Below are 20,676 nucleotides of genomic sequence, written 5' to 3'. Positions count from 1 at the left end.
ACCTAGATAAAATGTAATTCAGCCAGCAATACGAGAAACAGCCTGTGTTACTGTTAATATTTGGAAATGTGAAGATTTTAGTGAGGAAGCAAGAATGGCCTGGGAGATGTGGCACTAGACTTGGAGCTAGGAAGTGTGGGTTTAGTTTCTGGCTGACTTCCTATGTCACCATGAGCAACTCACTTAATCTTCCCATGCCTCAGTCTCCCACCTGCACAGTGAAAATACCTATCAACCTGACACAGAGTGAGGATAAATTCATTAGACTTTGCTCAGATATGATGATGACAGGAGCCATAAAATTGCATTAAAAGAGCTATATAGCAAAGTTAAATAATTTGTGGAACTTTTTTCAGATTAATAATTGGGTATTTTGTTGTTATATTTCTCTAAATATTGTTGACATTTATTCTTGCCCTTCTCGTTATGCATTAATGATATATTTCCTAGCAAGAGAGGTATAGTCTGCAGTCTGTTTACTGTGGACAGTTTCTTTAGCTACTGCAGAATAAGGAGAAACTGAAAGAAATATTCTAAGGTATTTATTTCCTGTTTGTTTTCAGTTAGCAGGAAGAGATTCCCCAATACGTGCAGAAATGCCAGGAAATCTACAACACTACGGAAGGTAGTTCTTATCAACTGTCATACTATATAGTGTTTCTTCGCTTCACAGGAAAGCTACGCTTTTGGAACACAGGATGGTTTGTTTAGGTAGCAGTGTAAATGTATTCTTGGGGTTAATTTCTACACCCAGATAATCTCATAGGCTGTGTAGAATTTGACCTGTGATGTGAAGAACTTGTACAGACCTACTGCATACTTATGTCTTTCTTACTGCTGTTAGCATGTTGTTCATAACCTCATTTTACAGGATCTTTCAAAAAAGGCTTCTATTTTTCAAAAGAACCACATCTAGACTGCAGTTTCACTTCCAAAATAGCGCTTTTTCGAAAGAGTGCCATGATGCGATTATGCAAATGAAGTATGGGAAATTCAAATCCCAGCTTCATTTGGAATTTCGAAGTGTGTAGTTTACATTCCTCAGTCAAAAGAGGGATGTAGTCTAGACGTACCCATAGTGAGAGTTCCTCCAATTCCTTTCCCCCAAGCAGTAAGATTTGTCATACAGGAACAAAATAATGATCTGTCTAGAGACTTGCCTCTTGCACGTCTAGTGTATTAGGTGCATTAGTGAGAGACTTTTTTCATTTGGCCAGTGTGTGACCTTATTCTGAGTGATGGATTAGGTCCTTCTTGGCCTGTTTCCAGAGCACAGAATGTGTGGTGTGTGTGTGTGTGTGTATGTGTTTTTTTTGTTTTGTTTTGTTTTGTTTTTTAAATAATCCCTGGTTGAAAGTCTTGCACATTATGGGCATGTTCTTCCTTCTCCTGTCCACACCTCCCCCCCCATTCAGGGTGTGTGTTAGCTTGTTTCAGTCTTCAATTTTTCATTTAATTGCTGGGGAGCAGACGAGCGAGATGTACCAGAGTGTGCATTGTGCAGTGATCATTGATAAGACGGTCCTTTTAAAAGTTGCTGGAGAATTTATTGGGTTGCCCTGATCATCCACATGTTGTTTGCTTTTATTTCCCTATTCTCTGAGTTATTTTGATGCTAATATACTAAGTTTTTTGCAGTTGTTTTTTCGAGGGCCTGTTGCTAAATACAGTTGGTTCCTTGTTCTCTGCACAGTAGCTAACTATGATCAATGAAAGGCTGTTGAAATGCCACTGGTCACTCACAACTTAGTCTTAAATTACAACGTGCTGTTTATCTTGATCTAAAAGAACCCTCTTTCTGTGTATTCTAACAATGTTTACTCATTCAAATGATTAAAGTTAAGCATGTGAGTAGCCTCTTTGAAGTCGGGATCCAAGTCTTTCAATTAATTTAAAAGTGACAATTTGACATGGATACACAGTCAGATACTGTAGTAAAGGGAGGGAGTTATATAAGTACCTGGTTAGACAGAAATTCTATTAAAATGTAGGCATGTGTTTAAGTAATTTCTAGCTTTAAATATTTTTCATGTGCTTATAAATTGTTGTTGAATATAAAAATGAATTATATTTGTCCTGTTTAATTTTTACTTTTAGGTTTCTTACTGGACCTTTAAATCTTAATGATCCAGAAGCAAAATGCAGATTTCCCAAAATATTTGTAAATACAGATGGCACTTATGAAGAACTTCATTTAATTGTTTATAAGGTATCAAACTTCCTCTATTCCAATGTAGTATGAATACATACCAGGAAGAAAACACTGCTGAGCTTTAATTATGAAACCATGCATAAAAGTGCATGTGGAAGGACCAGATCAGAACAGTGAGACAGAGAGCTCACACAGGGTTCATATTTAAAAGTTAAAATAACTTTTTTTTTCTGAATTTTCTGGGTTTCTTTTAGAAGTTCTGGTTTAATCCAATCAATGCAAATTTGGCAAGTCTGTCTATATCCCTTTCATATGGCGATACCAACAGTGAACTCAAAAAGCAGTATTTTTTTCAGAGCTGCTTAAGCTGGCTTCCGGCCAGTGGCAACCCTAAGCTAAATCAAGATGAGCCAGTTATAAAAAGGTTCAAACGTGTGTTAGGACTGATTTAAAATGGATTTAAAAACTGATTTTAGTTAGATTTTCAGTGCACATTTTGCATGTGAGCAATGCCCTAGTCAGACTGCATTTCAATTCCTCTAGAACAATAAACTACTTCTCAAAGTCCTCCTGAATAACTGATGTAAAAACCTTGTCCAGAACTGAAAAATATAGAAAATTGGGTGTCCACTATTGTGTCATGGAAGTAAATGTTTACTGTTAACACTCTAGCTTGACTGTGACTTGAAAATTTTTTCAAAATGTAACTGGTATACAGTAAATAACTTCTTCAGTGAATGTGTTGGTGAAATTTGAGGGAAGAAAATTTATTTTGTAAATATTTTTTGTTTTGGTTTGTTTCAGGCCATGAGTGCAGCAGTCTGTTTTATGATTGATGGTAGGTACAGATTTGTATGATTTGAAATAAACCAGGGAGATTATTTTCTTTTGACAACTTTGTTTTTCTGTACTGTCTCTCTACCAAAACATTATCAAACATAATCTAGACTGATTTTGCTATTTCAGAGTATTCGTTCATTATAGTCTTGTGTGTTAATTTGTTCTATGTGGAAACTTTAACCAACTTCTTAGATTATTTTAACTGTTTTGCTTGATGGTAGAGAACGGGCACTATTTTGCCTTCAGTTACTCTCTGGAAGACCCTTGGAAGTTGATGAAATTTCATAGGTGTAATGTGGTCCAAGATTCTTATGAATGCTTAAAGTTGATTACAAAAGAACATATTTGTCTTTTTGGCACAAAATAGTATAGACCTCATATACTGTTAGGAAAAAACTTACCATCTTTTTGAAACTACTTCATAGCCTCAATGCAGCCTACACTGGATTTTTGCCGTAAACTGGACAGCATTGTTGGGCCTCAACTCACAGTATTAGCATCAGACATATGTGAACAATACAACATCAACAAAAGGATATCAGGGTTTGTACTATCTTTATGTTCCTATTGCGAACCTTCACTAGATAGCTCAAAGTCTATTTTAATGACTGCTTCGATAAGGGTAACAACATGAGAATATACTTTAAGAGCATTCTCTTTGAATTAACGCTTATTTCTTATATATCTTTTGCCATTTATATCTTAGCATTTATAGAGTACCCATTGTCACATGTTTAGGTGCTATGGGAGAACTGCACTAGTTTTTATAGAGTAATAATTATATGTAGGTTATTGTGGTGTTATGGTTTATATTGCCTTGTCAAGGCATTCTCTAATCTAGCTTTAAAGTCATGCAGTTCCTGGTGGTTTTGTTGTCATTGTTCATGTGCAAATAGAAATTACCTGATTCTAGTAACCCATTTTTATTCTGCAATGAGGGTTCTATTGGGATGTGTGACATTAGCAGCATAATGGACATTTTATATATCCTCTACAGTGGAAGCAGAAGATCTAGGGCTTTATTTTCCCCTCCTTCCAATGTCTTTCAAATTTGAAGTTGAGTTTCAACTTAAGGGCAATGGGGAGATAGATGCAATCTAGTGTTTAATTCTAAGGTCCTGCCCACTCTGGTCATACTTAGCATTGTTCTGAAGCGGATGTGGACAGGACCTAAAATAGTTGGAAATTCTTCATGTCATTTTTAACCAAGAGTCTAAATAAAAGTAGATTCTGTGACCTCCCAAGAAAATCTAATTTCTCTGGAGGAATTTTCTGGTTTTGCTTTTTGCAATGGGGCCAGTGGAATATGTGGGGGAGGGAGAACATTTTAACTTTGATTTTCTAGTGAACTTGCAAAAAATTGAATTGCTGAGGTGTAGGTGCTACTTACTCTTTTAAGGTGTTAGATATACAAAATAAGCAATTTATTGGCACCTTTGACTAGAAAATATACCTACCCAAAGGCTGCTGCAGCAGTGGGACCCATCATTGTTTGGGTTGACATCAGGAGGTTTTATTTAAAAAGGAAAGGTGATAATGACTTGACAGTCTTATTTCTTCAGACTTCCTACCCATACAGAGATTATTGATTCTAGCCCTGTCCTCATGTCCGGCCAAGCTGTGTTCAATATAAGGCCCAACTGTGGGTAGGGTCGAGGCATTTTTAGGCCACGTTTGTATTTTGTTGCTTACTGAGACTACATGGGGAACATTTGACATCTGGTGTATATTACAGTAACCATGGTGCCATTACACCAGCTGGCGGTGTTGGAATGCAGCAATGTTCTGGCCATGCCTGTGGCCGAAGGGGATAGGGTGTGGCGTACAGCAACTAAGTGTCTGTGCTGCCAGGGGGAATTCCCAGCTGCCTGGCTATGGCAGTTGTAGGGGCCCATTATGCTGCCTATACTTACTCAATTCTGTTTCCTTTACTCTCCCTGAAAACAAATGGAACTGCTAGAGAAGAAGTACTGATGTGGAGGCCTGTGTTCTTCTAAGACTAGAATTCTAAATGGATTATACAAAGAGACATAAGTGTAGCAGATAATTTTCTGCTCCTTCAATGCTCAGCTTAATGCCAGGGTCACTAGTAGAAACTTGTCTCTAGACAGAGTGAGAGAGTTTTCTTGCACTGGCCACATGCTGTAAATTTTATTGTCTTGTTCCATCCATTTTGTGAACATTTTTAGCTGACTTCAGTGAGAACTTGGTTTGCCACTGAAACACTGCAGGAGGATGGCTCATTCTTGAACATCTTCCCAAAGGCTAACCCTGTAACCCTAAAGGGTCTTTCTGGTTACCTACTTTTATCCCACTGCCAGAGTGACTGGCTCTTTATGTGGGAGCAGAGTCTGATTAGCTGCTGCCCAGCTGGGCTCAAGGGCAGGCACCTTATAATGGTGAAGAGAAAAGCAAGGGAAAGGCTGTGAACTTCTCTCAGCTCAAGGAGGTAGAGAGGAGAGCAGCTGCTGCTGTCTACCCCTTTGTAAGCTCTCTCTGTGTCTCTCTCCTTGTTCAGAGATAACCTGCCCCTTTAGAAAATGTAGCAAGCTTTGTGGTAACCTTCCCCATGACTTTCTGAGACTTTGGTTTTCCAAACTGTGATGGTATATAGCATTAAAAAGAAACATTGGGAAGATGTTTTTCATTTAGGTAAACGAGGGCCATGATATGTATATTTCTGAGTAGAAAAGGTGAGGAGTTTTCAGTGTAGATAAAATATACTGGCTGTGTAACTCAGTGTATTATACATGCAATGGATATGCACATGCACACAATGTAGTATGCAGTGTCAAGATCACTCAGAGGTGCCTGCTACACATTTATGACATTTCATCCAGCAGAACAAAGCAGAATGCACTTTATCCAGCACATTAAATAACCTCTCCCAGTATATTACGTCATGAATGCACAAAAAACTACGTTAAAAGAACATTGTTCAGGTGGCAAATTCAAGCACTCAAAAGTTGAGACAACAGTATTATTGCCTATGAAACCTTAATTCTTGTGCTTATGCATTATGCTACTGTCTTTAATTACATGATCACATATGGTTTTTTCCATGGGCCCTCTACCTCATTTCCAAATGGTGTTAAGTGCTTTACTTTGCAACTTTTAATGTTCTTTTAGCATAGGATTTTTTGTGCTTGCATACATTCCTAAAAAGCAAACTGGGGGGGAAAAAAAAGGTCACCTGGCATCCTATTGACAACTACCTGGATGATCAGCAGAACTGAAATGTTTAGATCTACCATACAGACCTCTGCCTCTTCAGCTACCAGAGTTACAGTTAGCAGTTGTAGGTTGTCATCTTGTATGTGGACCAGCATTAGAGGGAAATGCGAAACTTTGTCAGTGTATTTCATGGTGTTGCTCCTGGCAGAGGAATGAGGACTCTTAGGTTCCATTCCAGACTTTGGATGGGGAGTGCCTATTAGGTATGCACATGCTCCTGTAGGGGTATGATAGTGTACATGTTTAAATAGTTAATTGGATCTACCTCCCCGATCCCCTGCATGTAAATTCACAGTTTCAGCAGTTACATGTTTCCCACCCCTCCCCCCTGAAAAAAATCCCTACTCTTCTGCCTGTTCATCTCCCCCTCAAGCTTGAACCCTTCTACTCCATCCCCTCCAATATGTCCCAGTCTTTTCTTGTCCCTGCCTGTGGCTCATTATCCCAGTCTCATTCTTTTCACTTAGCCAGTCCCAATCACAGCTCTCAAGGTTTTTCGTTCCAGTTGTCTTGCCCAAACAGCCTTAGTTTTACCCTTCCAGCCACTTCATCTGTCTCCTTGCTCAGTCATGCCCTAACCTTCCCACAACCACACTCTCTGCTCCTTGTCCCAAATCTCCTTATGCAACCAATAACAGTTGCCCTGCTCCAGCTCTTCATCAAATTTCTCTCTCTCCTATTGACTGGCCCCCTTGACACTGCTGCTACCCCCCACATCTACACTTGGCTCTAAATCCCAGTCTCCCTCCCTAGACTCCTTGTCCTGTGTCACGTTCTCCACCAGAAACCCCCAGCCTCTTGCCCCAGTCTTTTTGCTCTGTCAGTCTCATTTCTTCTCCCACACTCTGGATCCACATCGGATAGATCTCCTTTGCTCCCTCATCATCTTTCTTCCATCTGCTAAGCTCCCAGTCTCTTTCCCATCCCTGTTTTTCCCTTGATGACTTCAGTTCCTGGTCCCCTTGCCCAGCCAGTCTGTCTTCCCCTTCCAGCTTCATGTGGTCTTATCCAGCCAGTTCTAGTCTTCCCTCTCAACCCCATTAGCCTTCTGTCCCAGTCTTTTGTCCTCCACCTCATTGCAGGCTCAGCTCTTGTCCTCTTCCATGTTCCCTGAGCCCAGCAGGAGGTGCTCACTGAGCACAGGATGCAAAGTTCTTTGTTCTCTGTTCATCTGCCGAGTCCCAGCATGGTCCAGAGTTGGAATGTCCAGCTGCAGTCCTTCTGCCCTGGACTGGGGCATGCCCACTGCGCAACTGACTCTTCAGGGAATTTAGCTGCTAAAAATCTGAGCCTCTAGTGAACATCTGAAAACCTGTTTTTCAAAATCTTGTAACTTAACCCAGTCTGGACAAATCTTCATGGAAAATAGTAAAAGGCACATCACTACACAAAAGCAATTATCTGCCACATTTTAATAATTTCTCAAAGAAAAGGTCTCCAGAATTATTTTAATATAGAGAAATCATTTTTCCATACCTCCTTTCTTAGAACCAAAATTTTCCAGTGCAATTCAGATTGAGGCAGAGCTCTGACATGTAAAATGTCAGCCCAGCTAGTTTGGCAAAATAAGTGACTAAAAGATGGTGTTATAATGGGAAGTGTAAGGCAATCTTCATGTTCAGATTTACTAGCCCCATCTGTATCAACATGCACAATAGCTCATAAAATTAAATGCTTTCTCACAAAAAAATAGAGATCTGGGACTCTGGTATTGAAATCTTTATTCCTTTCTAACTCTTAAAAACCCAGGGTAAATCAATGCTTGATATTACACAGTAGGTTTGCTTTCTCTCAAATTCCTTTTGATGTGTGTTTTTATGTTAAAAGCAAAGTGCAGTTTTATACAGTAGTATGACTCTGGTTGATTTTAATAGCATAGATGTCAGCCCAGTGCTAAGCACATACATTATGATGGCCAGCAGAGAGAAGCTGTGGTCATTTACAAAATAGAGGCTTAAGGAAGTGGCTTAATTAGTGTATAGTTCATGGTGATTTAAAGCAATAGACACATTAAATTGAAGGATTATGAACTTTAGATTTTAAATTTTCTTCAGCAAATGCATATGGCATTTGTCTACTCTTGTCAGGTTAATATATGTGAAGGTTGTATTTAGGATGATAAAGTTAGCACTGAGTATGTTTGAAACAATCACTTGTACCACACAAATGGTTTGTTTGGTAGTTCTGTATAAGAATAGGGGAAAATTACCAGGCAAGATTTATATGGTACACACTCGATTGGGAGAAGAATTGAGGCACTTATTAACTTCTCCCATAGTGCTAAATATTTTTTTAAAAGGCATATTTATCATGTGGAGTACTTGTTGGTTCCCTACAGTATTGCTGTTGTAAAGAAAACTCAATCATACCATAGATGCATACACTCTTACTTTGGTGTGTGGTGACTGTACTAAACAGGCAGAATTGCAGTGAATCAAAATGTGCTTGCAATGCTGCCAATCTATGCAATTAAGTACTTATTTTTATGTCAATAATGAATTAAAGCAAAGGAAGCTCCTCTAATTAACTCTCCCTTAAATTTTAATGCAGCGGGCCTCCGATAGCCTTACATGGTTTCTTTTAACACTAATGAATTTGGGTGACATAAGGAGCAAGATAATCCAGACTTTTAAGCCATTTGCTGGTCTGCTAAGGTGATAGTTGAGTAAACTATTCTACGGCATGTCTCTCAGTTGAAATAGTTCAAAACAAATTAATGTGTAATCTGAAGTGCCAACTGCTGTAGCAAACCTTCACTGATTGTAATTGTTGGAGCAATCACTGAAAGCAATATCAATCCTCCTTTGTGAAGTCTGTATAGATATTCCTAAGATTTGTTTTGTCAAACTTCTTCTTGAGTTGATGAGATCAGACTGGGAGTGATCATCTCATGCCCAAATCCACAAAGGAGGGTGGGAAAACTCTTGTTGGCTTGGCCATTCTAGGAAAGAGCGGAAGCTTTTTCTAACTTCGAGTAGGACGGTGAATGAAAAACTGGTGCAGTTTCCTTATGAAACAAATCCGTGACACAGCACCCAACCACGCCAACAGCTGGCTCCTCTTTAGGGAGGCAGCAAAGATCCCTGCTCCCTGGCAGCCAGCATCTATATGCTCTTTCCTGTCAGGTAGCCAACCAATCCAGCAACCAGTGGGGGTTCAGAGCCACCAACTATATGAGATCATGGGCGCAGTGCGAGAACTCAGAGCTAAGGAAGTCTGAGTGCTGGAAAAAGGGAGATGTTCTGATGTCTTCCACAGTGAGTGGGTCCTGGTAAGGGCAGGAAATGCCATTACGCAAACACACACTTATTCTGTTTCCTGTACTGGGAATTCATGCAGATCTCTCTAATGGTATCAGTGTTTTGGAGGTGTAAATGTTTTCCATTTCAATGGCTATCCAAAAACCACCTGTCAACCATGCCACGGGGTCTTGAAAAGTAGCTAGGCATGGCAGGATTCAATTTAAATTGATAGATGTCAGTAAATCAACTAAAAAAAAATTAGTCACTAAAAGTTGGCAGGATTACAGCCTTGTCCCCTCATGCCTGTGACAGCAGGGCTGTAGAAGGCCCCCTGTGCTGCCATAGGGCTGGTGACACCCAGTCCCTGGCAGCACAAGATGCGGGGAAGGCTGCTGTTCTGGTGGGCCAGAGCAGAAATACTCAGCAGCCAAGACTGTGGTGAGGAAGAGGCAAAGCTTCTGACTATGGAAGAGGTCACCCTGCTGCTCAGTGACCCTGGGTCAGAACTGTTCAGCAGCACCTTGTGGCCAGGGTTTCATCATCCTCATTGCAGCCCTGGCCTGAGGTCTCTGCCTCGCTGAGTCAGGGCCAATTCCTCCCCTTCACCTACCACCATGGTGTCTTGGGCCTCTCCGTTGTGCAAGAGGTCCCTGGCAGCCCCTCTGTCAATGCTGCTCTAACCCCAACCCTTTGCATGCTCCCTCTTAGTTTCCAGCAACAGTTTAGAAAAAGAACAAAATCTTTAAAATAAAAATGGATATAAATGGTCAAAATTAGAAAACCTAAACATGGAATTCTGCCAAGCCTAAAAGTAATGTATGCACAATACTCCCTAAGATAAGGTACCTGAATGTCATGGATCTCATGTTGTGCATGGATTAGTGATCTGTAACTTACATATTTTCTCACAGACCATTTAGTCACCATTTGCTTTAACTTGTTTTCCTAGGTCTGAGAAGGAACCTCAGTTTAAGTTTATCTATTTTAATCATATGAACTTGGCAGAGAAAAGTACAATTCACATGAGGAAAACACCAAGTGTATCACTCACATCCGTTCACCCTGACCTCATGAAGATTCTAGGTGATATCAACAGTGATTTTACTAGGTAATCTTGTTTATATTTTTCTTCTGTAAAATAAACCTCCATTTCCAGCAGTGTTCCTGAATTATACTGTTTTTTCATGTATGTGTATATATACATACAATTACTCAATACAGGCAGTCCCTGGGTTACGTACAAGATAGGGACTGTAGGTTTGTTCTTAAGTTGAATTTGTATGTAAGTCGGAACTGGTACATATTGTAGGGGAAACTCTAGCCAAACATTTCTCCAGAGCTCAGTTTTATTCTCCCACACCTCACTTCCCTCAGTCCTTTATTCTCAAGCTGAGGTGTCTGCTGAGAAAAGCTGCTCCGTGTCTCCCTGGTCTGCTGGGGGAGGAGGGAGCACTAGCTTTGCGTCTCCCTGGTCTGCTGGGGGGAAGCAGCTAGTGCAGGGTTGCCGGATACGATGTAAGTCGGATCCATGTAACCCAGGGACTGCCTGTATATAAAATTGGTGAATAAGTAATATAGAAGATATTTTTCTTTTTCTGTGTCACTAGCTAATTTGATACAGTGAAATGTCTGTCCTGTCCCATCCTTCTTGCCTGTTTTCTCTCATGTTGCTGAAATGTTGGGCTAGATTGCAAAAAGGGATTGGATATTCCTGTAATCAAGAATACCTACAGATTGGCTAATTAATAACCAATTCTGGAAGGGATTTATGCTTCAGAGCTTATGTTAGTCTCTATTACAGATCAAGATGAAACCTAATTTGGAGGATACATTATCCTACATTTTCCTTCTAATTAACATACTAAACTCTTTCAAATAGTAGTTGTAATAAAACACTAAATCCAAGTTCTTATTTGAAGTTTGAAAAATTAGTTTCTCCTGTATTAGTTTCTCCTGTGATGGGGAATCAAACTTGTCTGTGTTTGGTGTTCTGTTGTTCCATGTGTTGCTTGGATCTATTGTATTTTGTGCTGTTTCCCCATCAATGCTGTTGAAGAAAGCAAGCTATAAGTCAGAGGGAACAAACAGGAGCAAAACTGCATGAAAGAGAAGTAAAGGAGAAACAAAATGGGGGAACACTAGCTAGCAGGTGGGCAGCCGAAAAGAGTTTTATAGACAATAAGATCTTACCGTTTTCAGAGTTAGGATGTTCACATGCTACAGAAAAAATATTGGAAGATAAGAATATCTCCACATGAATAAATTGTGAGATTAGGATAACCAGAAGTCCAACCATTAGGGGCTATTTGTGGTCCCATCTGGTTTAAAATAATAATAATAAAAAAAAGCCACAGGAAAATACCGGACATGTAAAATTTTCTGTTTTTCTTGGACGGAAGGCTGCAGGAGACCTTCTTCCCTGCTGCATTGGCAGGGGCATGCAGGGATTAAAGGCACAGTGACCTTTTTTTCTTTTTTGCTCAATGACTTTGGGTCTCTCCCCCCCCCCTTTTTTGTGCTCATCCACATTTCCCCCCCCCCCCCCCCACCATAGTCGGGATTTTTTGTGAAAGTATCTGGCAACCCTAGTGTCATAGGATATCTTGTGTTAGTCTTTAACCATCTTCCAAAGTGCTTTAATCCTGGTTTAGCTATAGGAATTTCTTGACTGTACTTGCACTGTATACTTGAAGTACTATTTTCCTATTGGCTGTTGGGACACCAAACAGTTGTCTTACAAGCGCTGATGGTTAGTCCACTAGTCAACTAAACAAGTGGTTGGTTTACTTCCTCCTGATTTAAATTTTCCCAAATGAAGATTGTGCAGGCTATGCTGGCTGGCACTGGCTTGCCTTATTTATGTCTCCTTAGTTGAATGCATCTGATTGTCTCTGATTTTTCTGTCAACTATGCAGCGTCACAGCAGTCTGTGAGATCAGTTATTCAGTTAACATCTACTTTATTCATAATCGTTAGGGCAGTTACAGTTACAAAAACTGCTCTATTTGCTTATTATTTCTTGATAGCTTTACTTCAGTATTAGTTTTTATTTGTACCTCTGGACCCCCCCTTGTTCCATTCATCTGAAGAAGTAAGTTGTGCTGAAAAAAGCTAATGATACTATCTACATATTTTGGTAGCCTCTAAGGTGCTGTAGGTCCATTGATTGTTTTTTAAGTTACTTCAATATTGTTGCTTGTAAAATAAGTTACTTATTTTGCCTATCAAGTCCCTTCTTTTTAATGTTGCAAATATTTATAAGATTTGATTTATTAAATTTCTTTCAGAGTTGACGAGGATGAGGAAATCATTGTGAAGGCAATGAGTGACTACTGGGTGGTTGGGAAAAAGTCTGATCAACGGGAACTATATGTTATTTTGAATCAAAAAAATGCAAACCTGATTGAAGTTAATGGTAAGGATTTTTTTTTTTGCCATTTGTTAAATACTGTTGGTATAACTAAAATGCTTATTAGTGGATTTTATTAGTTCTCTATTTTACATAAAATGCACTTAATATGAGATTTTTTTTCTATGCTAGACCAGACCTTCTTGCCTATGTCTTTAAAAGTCATCCCAGGAGGCATACCTGGGTGGTTGACAAATACCTTTGATGTCAGCAGGGGAGCGTCCAGACTATCACGCTGAGCCGACAAACAGCTGATCAGCTGTTTATCGGCTCAGCACGGCAGCCATGTAAATTTAAATGAAGCGGCGATTATTTAAATCGCCGCTTCATTTTACTGTGTCGGGTAGCCTAATCTACATGCCTCTGTCGCCAGAGGCATGTAGTCTAGACGTACCCTAACACTATGATCTGTTAGAGGATATTTAGGGGTAAATTAGAGCTAAAAAACAGCCTAGAACACAGAGCGAGGACTGGCAGCTATAAACAAACTTTATGGGACTGCAGGAAACTTAGCCACACCCATGAAAAGTGGGTAATTAAAATTATTCTGGATGATGGATATTTCTGGACTACAGATAGTTCAACCTGTGTAAACAGTAGATGAACAGGATTACTGTAGGTGAAACAGAATCCCATCTTATTACTGTCAGCAACAGTTGATGTGGGGGGAAAAAAATCAGATACATGATTTTTAAATAGGGATATTAAGTAGCAGTTAATAAGCTAATTGAATAGTTAATGGAAATTCCATCAACTACTCAATTAGTCAATAAGGGGGCTAACTCCTGGGGGAAACACAAGCCAGAACTGAGCAGTCCCAGCTTGTGCTGGCTCCAGGACTGCTGCGGTTCTGCTTTTTTAATGTAGTAAGAGCTGATACAGAGGCCACAAGGATGGGGGGAGTGAGAAGGGATGTAAGTGACTAGCGAAGACACTACTTGACTAGTCACTTGCATCCCTATTTTTAAATTGAGGTTAAATCACTTTTAATTTCAGTAAACATAAGACTCCTTTAGCTGTGGCCCAGGACTACAAAACCAGCAATTTAGATGCTGGTAAAGAGCCTGATGAAGCAAGGTGCTCAGCGCCGTTAATTGTTGTTTAGCGTTTAACTATATTGCTGAACATCTCTTAGGATCATACCCATTGTGCAGGAATATGAGATGAGACTGTTTATAATTCCACCCCAACTTAAAGAGTAATCACTTAAAACATTGTACTGAAAATTAATCTCCTCCGAGAGAAGTAGGAGAGCAAAAGAGACAAATCAATTTCCTTACTGAAGTAAGATAAATCAGTGTTTCTTCTAATCATTAAGCAAGACTTGTTTTACAATAAAAGTTCTATATTTCTCTGTGGGAAAAAGGATAGAAGCTGGCTCTTCTGCCGTTGTCAGAAATAATTTCACTTTTTAACAAGATGTATGACTCAAGCAATTGAGAATAAATTCCAATTCTGTATTTCCAAGTAAAAAGTCTGTATTTGGCATAAAAAGACTGACGTGAATTCTCAAACTGGGCCTTCTGAGCAAAATTGACCCACCTTTCTTGTACTAAAAATAGAAGTATGGAGTTGATATGCACCAAGACACTCATTCACTTTTTTAAGCAGAAAACATTTTTATGTGCTTAACAAATGTAATTTTTGCACCTAGATGCAATTAGTTTTGTCAAGCTTTGTCAAGTTTTCTTTTAAAAGGCAAAGCGTTTATATAGTATGTTGCAATACTGTGTGCAGTTTCTGACCTTTTTTTTTTTTTTAACAGAAGAAGTAAAGAAACTTTGTGCAACACAGTTCAATAATATTTTCTTCTTGGATTGATCTGCAAAAGGGCTGATTTATTGAGAAGATCTAAAAATGTCAGAAACATTTTTGTTTAACATGAATGGTTATTAGTCATATTATTGACTTGAATAATGACAATAGTAAAGCAATACTTGCTTTGTAAGAATCATATTTCTACTGAAGCTGTAAACTCTGATCATAAAATTTTTAGATTTTAAAATATTTATGTGCAAATTAAATAAAACCAGTCTAATTCAACTGTACCATTCCATTTCTCTGATATTGTTATGTTAATATTTTACTGGAAAATAAAATTAATAATTGTTACAATTTTAAGGCCCTTTTGTTCCCCTTCAATGCTTACTTGCATAATTCAGTGGACCTGACTGTGGGGACTTACTGTTTCTCTATATACTACCATGTAAAAGTGAGAATGGGTTAACAAATCCTTCTATCGTCTGAGTGCAAGGTGGCACCCACAGTAAAGGACACTGGATTACCTAAAATGGAAGACTCAGAATCATCAGCCTGTAAACGCTACTCTGCACCAGCTCTTCCATACTACACAAGTGAACTAAGCCGTCCCTCTCCAGTACAAGAATAAGAGCCTGATCTTCCAGGTGACACTTAGAAGTCACATGATGCAGGCTTGGGCCCAAAGATTTACTTTATATGAGTGAATATCTGGGTTCCTTAAAGACCAATATACCAAAATAGGTATAAAACCACATGCAGGTTTTATAGTTTTAACTTCCCTTCAGACTAGGGTTACCAGATGGTTTCGACAAAAATATTGGACATGCTTGATCTCAGATGGGGGGGGGGGGGGGGGGGGAGAACTGGCCGGAAGCAAGGCTGGCCATGAGGACGAGGGGATATCGGGGGGGCGGGGGAGCAGGGGCTGAACCAGCCGGCAGGGAGCGGGGCTGGCCGGGAGAAGGTCAAGGAGAGCAGGGCTGGCCGGGGGAGATCGGGAGGAAGGGAACCGGCTGACGAGGAGCAGGGCTGGCTGGGGGCGGGGAAAACCAGCTGGTAAGGAGCAAAGCTGGCCAGGAGGAGATCGGGGGAAACTGGCCGGCAGGAAGTGGGGCTGGCCCGGGCGCACACAGATCCCGGGCAGGGCTGGCCTTACCATGAGGCAAACTGAGGTGGCCGCCTCAGGTGCCAGACTGCGGGGTGCGGGGGGGGTGCCACTAGGACCCAGAGTGTAGAAAATTGTCTGCTGCTGGTGCAGTGAGGGGGGTATGGGAGCGGTATTTGAGCTCCCCACCTCAGGTGCCAAAATGTGGTGGACTGGCCCTGATCCCGGGGCGCTGCCCATCCCAGCATGGTCCCAGGAGAGCGCACGGGCGAGTCTGGCCCTCGGGATTCCATTCCTTCCCCCTCCCCCCGTGTAGATGTGTACTGCCTAGCTGGTAGACACACTCACGCAGCGTGAGCATGTCTGCCAGTACACAACTACGTTCTGATACTCATGATAATAATAAAACTTATTTAATTAGAAAATACCATACATTTATATGTCCCGTATTTTCTCAATTTGTATACCTGACAGTCTGGTTCAAAACCGGACACCTAACAACCCTAATTCAGACTATGTGGTCTTATGGTTACAAGAGGTAGCCAACAAACAAACTTGAAATGCTAAGCTCCTGTAGCTTTTAATGGAAAATGTTTTGGAATAGCTTTATATGCTCAAAGGTTTACACAAGTTTTATGGGTAATCAATTTATATAATCACATCTAAATTTCATGGGGGGCTCAGGATATCAGTAGTTGGAGGTGGGTAGAAAGACTAGGGAGAATGAAGTTTCCCTCTGATATAAATAAATACAAATTATTTTAATGGCACTCATTTCCTAGAATCTACACTATAATGTTTAGATTTTATAGGCCTCCAAAGGAAACCTAATACCGTAAGAGGGTTAACAAGTACAGACTACTTACAGCTCTATTACAACAGCCAGCCTAATTTACTTTTTCTTTTTCTTCACACCTGCAGAAACCTTACTGATGATTGGCTGGGGTGGGATCACTACTTCTTCCTTTGGAGGAAGTGGCAGCTGTGTAGCTGAATCCTCTGGCTCTGTTTTCACCAGTCCATCATCTGTCTCTGCTTGATCTGCTGCAGCTTCTTCTTGTTTTTTGGTCTCTTCTGCTTCCCTTCTGGCCATGAGTCTAAACTCACACAAACAAAAAATTTACACTTGCCACAAATCCATGAAAATGTATCATAAGCAAAACAAAATCATTTTAGCAAAGTAAATATAGCCTTACTGCAATTACGTACAGAATGAATGATGGGATCCTTTTAATCCTTTCCCTAAAATTTATGTTCTGTAGAGTTGCTACTTTGCAATCAACTGTTGTTAAGCTTCATGTATCATTGCAAAGTCCAAATTTATCTACTCAAGTATGTTCTTAAAAGGAAAAATTATTTACCTGTAATCCTGGTTCTCTGAACATGCCATATTAACAGATTATCTCATTAGCACAAAACTTCTCCCCTAGCTCTCAAGATGCTCTTTAACCCTTGAGAAATAGCAATGCAACATGAGAGGTTCCCTAATAGCAGTCCTATGTCACCCAATGCAGAATATAAACACTGCCTCTGAATCTTCCAGTCAATTATTTTGATAATGCATAAGGCTAAGCATGCAGAAAAGAAAACCAATACCAGATCAGTATCAAGGATTATCTCCACTCCAAAGCTGCATTGGTTTAACTAGCCTATTTGATTAAACTAGTGTAATTATGTGTGGACAATTTGTGGATTTAGCTTGCACCTATAAATGTACATTTGCAAACTAAACCAACATAAAAAATAGGACTATGTAGCACTTTAAAGACTAACAAGATGGTTTATTAGGTGATGAGCTTTTGTGGGCCAGACCAAATAGTGGAAGAAAATTGGCACAACCATATAAACCAAAGGACACACTAAAAAAAATGAACACATATGAAAAGGACAAATCAAATTTCAGGACAGAAGGAGGATTGGGGGCGGAGGTAAATGTCTGCAAGCTAATGATATTAGAGGTGATAATTGGGGAAGCTATCTTTGTAATGGGTAAGATAATTAGCATCTTTATTCAAACTTAGGTGTAAACTGTCGAATTTAAGCATGAATGACAGTTCAGAGGATTCTCTTTCAAGTCTGGTGTGAAAAGGTCTATGAAGCAGGATGCAGGTAATCAAGTCATTGAGACAATGCCCTTTCTGGTTGAAATGGCAAGAAACTATTTTTTCTTTGTGATCTTGTCTAATATCTGTTTTGTGGGCATTGATTCTTTGGCGAAATGTCTGAGACGTTTGTCCAATGTACATTGGACTGGGGGCTGTAGGTGATGACAAGTGGTGTTCTATTGTTGGTTTTCTTGGGTCTGTCTTGAAGTAGATGGTTTCTAGGTATTCGTCTGGCTCTTTCGATTTGTTTTTTTTTATTTCTCCGGGTGCGTAGTTGAGATTTATAAATGCTTGGTAGAGATCCTGAAGTTTCTGGTCTCTGTCAGTGGGATTAGAGCAGACGCGGTTGTATCGAAGGGCTTGGCTATAGACAATGGATCGTATGGTGTGTTCTGGATGGGAGCTGGGGGCATGTAGGTAACTGTATGAGTCGGTGGGTTTTCTGCAGAAAGTGGTGTCTAATTTTCCATTGGTGATTTGTACTGTGGTGTCCAGGAAATGGATCTCTCGTGTACAATGGTCCAGGCTGAGATTGATGGTGGGGTGTAGCTTGTTAAAATCTCTGTGGAATGTCTCCAGTGTTTCTTGGCCATGCGTCCAGATCATAAAGATGTCATCGATGTAACGTAAGTAGAGAAGAGGTAAAAGGGGATGGGAGCTGAGGAAACGTTGTTCTAAGTCAGCCATAAAGATGTTAGCGTACTGTGGGGCCATGTGTGTACCCATGGCTGTCCCGCTGATCTGGAGGTATAAGTTGTTCTCAAACTGGAAATAATTGTGAGTGAGAACAAAGTTACATAGGTCTGCTGTCAGATTGACAGTGGTGTCCTCTGGGATAGTGTTTCTAATTGCTTGTAATCCGTCTTCATGTGGGAGGTTGGTGTATAGAGCTTCTACGACCATGGTGGCAAGGATGGTGTGATCGGGGAGGTTATCGATGTTTTGTAGTTTCCTTAGGAAGTCAGTAGTATCTCGGAGATAGCTGGGGGTGTTGGTTGTGTAAGGTTTGAGATGAGAGTCTATATAGCTGGATAAAACAGTAGTGAGCGTGCCGATACCTGAGATGATGGGACGTCCAGGGTGTCCAGGTTTATGGATTTTGGGAAGCAGGCAGAACAATCCTGGTCAGGGTTCAGAAGGTGTTTCTGTGTAGATTTGTTCCCGTGTAGCTGTAGGGAGGCTTTTAAGGAGACAATGTAGTTCTTTTGGTATTCCAAGGTGGGATCAGAGGAGAGAGGTTTGTAAAATGTGGTGTTGGAGAGTTGTCTGGTTGCCTCCTGGTTATAGTCGGCCTTATTCATAATGACTGCTGCACCCCCTTTGTCAGCTGGTTTGATTATAATGTCCGGGTTGTTTTTGAGACTCTGGATGGCATAGTGTTCAGCGCGGCTGGGATTGTGTGTCGCTTGTTGTCGTTTGTGAATAATGTCAGTCTGTGCGTTGTTGCGGAAGCTTTGTATATAGAAATCCAGATTGTAATTCCGACCATCAGGGGGAATCCATATAGAATTATTTTTCCTTTGGTGTTGATAGGGGGGGATCTGGTAGGTCAGATTGATGTTCATTGGTGGTTTGGAAATATTCTCGGAGGCGGCGAAAAAAAGCCTCAAGGTCACCACAAAATTGTATCCAGTTTGTGGGGGAGGTGGTGCAGCTTAAACTAGCAGTTCACCTGGTTATGTGGTGTGATATGGTGTCTGCCCCACACTAGCCCATAAGGAGGTAGAGTCCTAAGGAAGCTGTGCAGTAGGCAGCCAGGTAGAGGGGGGCTACAAGGAGCAGCTACTCAGAGCCAGACTGGCACTTATAAGAAGGGCTGAAGAGCAGTGGAAGCTAGCATCCTGAGAGAGCAATTCTGGGCAGGAACAGGAGAGCTGAAGCCCTGAGACAAGGGCAAAGGAGGTGCTGGGGGTCACAAGTGACCCAAGAAAAGATAATCTCATTGAGTTGGAGAGGATACTGCAAATGCTTGTTTTCTACAAAGTCCCTGAGCCCGGAGCCAAAGTAACAGGTGGGCCTGGTCCTCCCTCCTCTTGCCACTGAAAAAGTGGATGAACAGCAGACTGCAGGTCCCCCAGACAATGAGAACACAGGCCGAACCAGAGGGCTGTGTCCTGAAGAGAACACCACAATCCTTAGAGTGACACAGGTCTAGGAGCAGAAGTAATGGCAGTGAGGTACTATCAGAAAAGGGTAGCACTGGTGCAGAGCTAATTCCCAAGACAAGCAGCAGGAGGCACTGCAATGGTGAGTTCACTCCATTACTTGCTGGTTTAACTAAATCCCCATAAAAATCTCACCAGTTACATCAGTGTGGAGACCAGGCATACAATTTTTTTAAAGTGCTCCAGTAAAGACAATGGAAAAGATACCAGCAAAAAAAGTCCATAAGTAACTGCCAAGTTCTGAGAGGAAGTGGGCAGATGAGTGACAATTCTGCGAGAGATTTTCAGGGAAGCAGAACTGTAAGTAATTTTCCCTTCTCGAAAGAGACCTGCACAGGAGTCTCACTCCTTGAGAGATGTTCCAAAAGACAGTGGAGCTCAGCTGCAGCAAGAATAAGGTGAACAAGGAGGACTTTTTGGGAGAGAAAATTAAAACGTTAAATTAAACGAAAATTAAAAATTAAAATGAGGGATGTCCTAGAAAAAAGACATCCTTATGAAGGTGAGAGAGTTTGATCTCTCCTACCTTGGAAACAACTGCTGGAACACAGAGAACCTCAAAAGCAATGTTTTACAAAGTGGCCTGCAAAGCCACTTTGAGAAACCCGTTAATTGGCCGCGCTGGTTTGTTTATTTACCAGCGCTGCAGCCTCACCGCTCCCA

General features: G+C 40.7%; 2 protein-coding genes across 7 annotated transcripts in view; one reads left to right on the top strand and one right to left on the bottom strand.

Moving 5' to 3' along the window:
* The window catches only part of CCZ1 (CCZ1 vacuolar protein trafficking and biogenesis associated), a 36,161-nt gene extending 21,160 nt beyond the window's left edge, over positions 1-15,001 (top strand). Inside the window, exons 9-15 of the mRNA XM_075899505.2 lie at positions 564-625; positions 2,098-2,209; positions 2,957-2,990; positions 3,418-3,535; positions 10,418-10,576; positions 12,756-12,883; positions 14,643-15,001. Coding sequence (XP_075755620.1) covers positions 564-625; positions 2,098-2,209; positions 2,957-2,990; positions 3,418-3,535; positions 10,418-10,576; positions 12,756-12,883; positions 14,643-14,698 — 669 coding nt within the window. The 3' untranslated portion in view covers positions 14,699-15,001. The remainder of the gene's footprint in view (positions 1-563; positions 626-2,097; positions 2,210-2,956; positions 2,991-3,417; positions 3,536-10,417; positions 10,577-12,755; positions 12,884-14,642) is intronic.
* RSPH10B (radial spoke head 10 homolog B) overlaps positions 10,570-20,676 on the bottom strand; it is a 68,119-nt gene continuing 58,012 nt past the window's right edge. For 5 of the 6 annotated variants that reach the window (XM_075899494.2, XM_075899496.2, XM_075899493.2 and 2 more), the window contains 2 exons: positions 16,610-16,840; positions 10,570-11,515 (listed from right to left, as the gene is read on the bottom strand). In XM_075899494.2, coding sequence (XP_075755609.2) covers positions 16,636-16,840 — 205 coding nt within the window. In that variant the 3' untranslated portion in view covers positions 10,570-11,515; positions 16,610-16,635. Of the gene's footprint in view, positions 11,516-15,522; positions 16,841-20,676 lie in introns of those variants that run through there. The other variant, XM_075899492.2, reaches the window with a different exon arrangement.

This window comes from Pelodiscus sinensis, chromosome 15 (genome assembly GCF_052426305.1).
Source record: "Pelodiscus sinensis isolate ZL-2025 chromosome 15, ASM5242630v1, whole genome shotgun sequence".
Classification (NCBI taxonomy): domain Eukaryota; kingdom Metazoa; phylum Chordata; order Testudines; family Trionychidae; genus Pelodiscus; species Pelodiscus sinensis.
Note: the sequence above shows the minus strand (reverse complement) of the source record. Positions and strands in the feature narration are given on the sequence as shown.